The sequence below is a fragment of the Buceros rhinoceros genome, unplaced genomic scaffold, assembly GCF_000710305.1.
Source record: "Buceros rhinoceros silvestris isolate BGI_N320 unplaced genomic scaffold, ASM71030v1 scaffold8498, whole genome shotgun sequence".
Taxonomy (NCBI): Eukaryota; Metazoa; Chordata; class Aves; order Bucerotiformes; family Bucerotidae; genus Buceros; species Buceros rhinoceros.
This window is the reverse complement of record NW_010427375.1, coordinates 7154-12209: the sequence shown is the minus strand read 5'-3', so window position 1 is coordinate 12209 and position 5056 is coordinate 7154. Positions and strand designations below refer to the sequence as shown.

At 38.9% G+C, this 5056-nt stretch overlaps 1 protein-coding gene across 1 annotated transcript in view; it reads left to right on the top strand.

Annotated features, from left to right (window-relative positions):
* Positions 1-4780, top strand: part of TBL1XR1 (transducin (beta)-like 1 X-linked receptor 1) — a 17961-nt gene extending 13181 nt beyond the window's left edge. The window contains exons 11-14 of the mRNA XM_010141857.1: positions 534-661; positions 835-1000; positions 1859-1960; positions 3775-4780. Of these exons, the coding sequence (XP_010140159.1) occupies positions 534-661; positions 835-1000; positions 1859-1960; positions 3775-3801 (423 nt within the window). The 3' untranslated portion in view covers positions 3802-4780. The remainder of the gene's footprint in view (positions 1-533; positions 662-834; positions 1001-1858; positions 1961-3774) is intronic.
* Positions 4781-5056: the final 276 nt, after the last annotated feature.

Here is a 5056-nt window from a genome sequence, read left to right as displayed (position 1 = left end):
TGCATAAGGAATTGTGTGAAGTACTGACAAACACCTGGCAATGCAAATCCTGAGAATGCAGGAAAATGCCCTGATGGTGCTTGCGGTATTGCATCTCTGCAATGAAAACAGAAGATTTCTCTGCTGTCCCTTTATTTCACTCAGTCTGGGTAGCAAGAAGTTCATTTAAAAATAGGACTGTGATATTTTGTCAATTCAGACATGAGCATACACAAACTGCTCTTCTCAATTTAGCATCTGTTCTTGTCCCTGCACTTCTCAAGGTGCTCGTAGTTAACACGTGTAGATGAGTTTCCACAGACAGCACATAAAGGTGCTCCTTAACCCCATGGGGTCCTTCTGACTCAAAGAATGTAGGGTGCTGACATAACACTTGTCATAATTACTGTAGAAACCCAGTAGTCATAGCAAACATTTTGAGTGGCCTAAAAGGTAGCAGTAAGGCTGCAAATGGTAATGAAGAAAGATGTAGGATGTCTTTTATTACAATATTGTGCTAAAAGTCTTTGTGTTTTCTTCCGTTTTTATCATAGATCTGGAGTATGAAGCAAGACAGTTGTGTCCATGATTTACAAGCACACAACAAAGAAATTTATACTATCAAATGGAGTCCTACAGGACCAGGAACAAATAATCCAAATGCCAATCTTATGTTAGCAAGGTACTATTTAATCCTGGTTTTAAAGGCCTGTTAGGCATTATTTTTACTTCACTCTTCATGTGTGCAGGTTCACAGAATGTTTTGTAGGAAACTTGATCCTATTATGTTTAGATTAGAAAAAAAAAAAATCTTTAAATTGAGATGTAATTAATCTGTGTTTTTTCCCTTGACAGTGCATCCTTTGATTCTACTGTTAGGTTATGGGATGTAGACAGAGGAATTTGTATTCATACTCTGACAAAACATCAAGAACCTGTGTACAGTGTAGCTTTCAGTCCTGACGGCAGGTACCTGGCCAGTGGCTCCTTTGACAAATGTGTACACATCTGGAACACACAGGTATAGCTCCTCTGTCTGCTTAGAAGTTTGTGGTTTGGTCTTTTCCATCAGCACCCTTCCAACCTTTGTTGCTCCATCATTTTCTAGCCACAAAGAGCCACTCCTAACACACCAATTCGCTTTCTCTTTGTTGTAAGGTTGGTTCTGTTAATGGATGTACTTTTAATTTGTCTCTTTGAGTGCTTGCCTGCGGTGAAGTAAGGTCCTTACATTTTCTTTACTTAGCAAAAAACCCAACAGCAAACAAACAACAAAACCAACCAAAAAACCACCACCACCAAAATGCATTCAACCAAGTGTCTCCAATAACACATTGGATCAAAACACTGTTAACTCTGAACTTTAAACTCCTGATAGAACAGGTTTGCTGCGAAAAATGCTGGCTGGCTGTAGACATACGAGTCTAATTGCTCTTTCATTGATTTTCACCAAAAACTGAGAGAATGTAGAGTGAGAGAAAAGGACAACAGATGTTTCTGCCTAACTTCCTAAAGGACAGTATTACCTGTTTTGTATTTTGGGCAAAGAAAGGGCTGATTGAGAAAATCCGAAGACCTTGTTGTTAGGCAAAGTGTGATCTCTGGCTGCTGGGGATTGGATACTAATTTTTGAAAGGCTCATGGAAGTAGCTGTGACTATCCCTAGTTTTGCCTGTCAAAACACGAGAGGTCAGGATGTGATAATTGTGTTAGTCATGTCCTTTGTGGACAGTGCTGGGATTGTCCAGGAGTCTCATCTGGACCATTTCCTCTGAGAATTTCAGCTTGTAAAAGCAGTGAGGAAGTCTGACATGTTGTACAAATTTTACCTGTTTGCTTGGATTTTGTTATATTAATTACATGTTTTGTCCCTTTTTAGACAGGTGCCCTAGTTCACAGTTATCGGGGAACAGGAGGGATTTTTGAGGTTTGCTGGAATGCAGCAGGAGACAAAGTTGGAGCAAGTGCTTCAGATGGTTCAGTAAGTGCCGCTTGACTTAGCTGACATTCCAACAAGCATCTTCTGGAAATCTTTTGACTAACAACAGAGACAAAATTTCCTTCTGTAGCTGAAGTTTGAGTAGAGCCAGCTCACCTCTAGATTTTGTAAGGGTGTTGTAATACTGCGGGGAGAATGTCTTTATTCTAGCTCAACACATTACTGCTCTGAACCTTCCAAAAATCTCAGAAGGTGAAGATGCCTCTAATTGAGATTTTCTGTCACTGCTGGAGCTTACTATGGAAATGTGTTCAGTGTCTTGTCACTGTAGTCTGGAAACAATTTCATTTTTGCCTCTTTGCCCTTTTCAAGTGAAAATGTTCAGTGTAGGTGATCTTATAATGCATGACTTCCATGTCGCGTTCAGCAGAAAGAACAGCAAAACAAAGTATAATGTTCTGAATGCTCGTGATTAAAAAGCTGCTAAAAATGACAGGAGCAATATGTAAATATATAGAATAAATATATTGCTAAGAAGAAGCAGGAAGTAAAATTGTATGTGTAACTAACAGTGACATCACCCCCTGTCATCTCAGAGTGGTGTGTTGTAGTATCACCTCCTGACTCTTCTGCCATGGTCCTGCGAAGTACTGCGGGAGAATACTGACATGCAGTTCTTCATGACAAGTACAATTCTTGGGTTTTGGCTTGCCTCTCTTTTGCCATGGTTTAAAAGAAGGGAGGACAGAGGCTAAGGAAAACCAAAGTCAGAATAAAATAAGAGGGATAAAGGAGTTGTATTGTGAAGTACTCAGCTTAAAGTAATTGGTGTCAGCAAAAAGCACTCCTGGTGGCTTTGTAGTGCAGGGTCTGGGTAGCACCGTAACACAGGTGCCAAAGCGTTCTCCTGTGCCGCATGCTCCATGCTGGGGAGCAAGAGCACTTTATTCAGAACAGAAGGAAGAAAGTTCTGAATTTTAAGTAGATAAACTCTAGAGAATTAATTTTGATTGGTCTTTCAAATCATTTTAGTCTAGACAGTTTCATAAAAGGAACAAAAGCTCAAGGCGTATCCTGCGTAGAAATTAATTATCATTCTCCCACAGATGACCCTTTCATTTATATGCTGAGTAACCTTTCCAGGCTTCCAGTTAATTTGGCCCAAGAGGCCTTTTGTACCTGCCACAAATTTGTTTTCATCTAGTTTCTGCTCTTTTTAAAATGTTGGTTTTATTTTGCTTTATATTATTTGCCGACAAAAGCCTTTTTCAACCCCTCTGCTTCAAATGTACTTATAGCTGGTGATAATTGGGCAAATGCAGGCACGTTTGAACTGTTGGATGACTAAAAGCATAGCTTGTATGTGATTGTATTTTACCAGTAGAGTTCTGTGTCTGACGGAACTAGGAGCACTGTTTCGTGAAGGTTTTGAAAAGACTAAAGCTGGAATTTGTATACCGTTCACTACCTTCTTCAGACTTATTCCGATCAGTTCTGGTATTTGTTCACGTATCGTTCATTTCATTTCGCTATATTTTAAACCTAGATTCAAGTAAAATCTTGGCCTTTAATATTAAATAACAGGCAAGCAGCTCGCGTTAGCCGTTGTTGATGTTCTGACAGTGATTCACTGGGCAGCGGTACCTTTCCTTAGCACCTGGGGCTCACTGGGTGCTCCTCAACAATGTGCTTGCCTGGTGATTTTTCTTTTTACCCCAATTCATTGTTAATGGATATAAAATTAAGCTCACACAATCTGTTCCACAGCTTTTGCTCAGATACTCCGCGCAGAGCTGTATCAACATGTAACGCTGTGCAGTGTGCAATTTCTGGATCTGTGTTTCTTTTTCTTGCAGGTTTGTGTATTAGACCTACGGAAATAGCGCTACTAGTTGGAAGCCATGGACCGACTATGAATGTGTACATAGCCAAAATGACTGTCCCTGACCCATGTACTGCTATAGTCCCAATTGAACCATGGCCAGTCCACTACAGCCAAACGTAAAAGAAATATATACATATACTGTATATAAAAAAAGAGAAAAAAAAAAAAAAAATGACACCCTGAAGAGGATGACAGAGTTTTGTCACAGCTTGTGAATCCTGTTCACCAAGTGCTGGAATCTGCTGTGCCCCAAAATAACATTTAAAGGTTTTGGATATGAAAAACGGAAGAGAGAGAGAGCGAGAGAGAGAGAAATATACCATGTACAAGAGCAGACCCATATACATACCAAATTCAGAAGATACTAATGGCAGCCTTCATTACCCCTTCCCACCCTTAAATCCGTTATGACAATGGATGGGGGGTGTTTTTGTTTTCCTTCTCGGTAGTTGAGCAGTTTGTGTGTACAGAGAAAAATGGACTTACAGAAATCTGCAGCAGTAGTTTTTTTCTTTGCTTTTAAACATTCGGTTTTCTGTTTTGTTTTGGTTAAGTTTACGGATGCATGAAGTAAGGGAGTGAATTAGTTTCTTGTTTATATTTTTTTTTTTCACCTTGGGAAAAAATGTTTCTTTGAAACATATTTTAATGCATTCTTTGAAGAGGTAGATTGAACCTGATAACGCTTGGTACATTTTGTGGCTCCCAGAGCACAATTTTGTGAACAGAGGGAGGGTGGAAAAGGGATTACGGAGAGAGAAGAAAAAAGAAAATCCTTCGAGACGTGATATTTCACGTCCTGCTCATCTATGAAGTATGACAGTAATGGGTATAATGCTATGTTTTATTTTCTGGTGACATGGCTGAAATGCAGTAGTTTCTTATTTGGGACATAATTCTGCCAAACTTAAGAACAGAAGGGCACAAAAATACAGGAAAGAAAAACACAGGGATGCAAAAAAAAAAAAAAGAAAAAAGGATTAAAAAAAGAGGAAAAAAATGCATCTTCTGTTGCTTTAAGACCATAGCTAAAATATGGTTAAATTGTGCACTATTGTGAAAAGGAGCAAAGTATAGCTGGGGGATTGTTTTTAAGAGGTTAAGATCTTTCTGGACAAGGGTTCATGCCACAGCTTCTTTGAGAGTTGCCCATTGTTATTTGTAGGAGCTTAGATGTATAATTGTAACCAAACTCCAGTATTAAAAGTATCTCATGTAATTTTTTTTTATTAAAATAAAATCTTTGGCATATA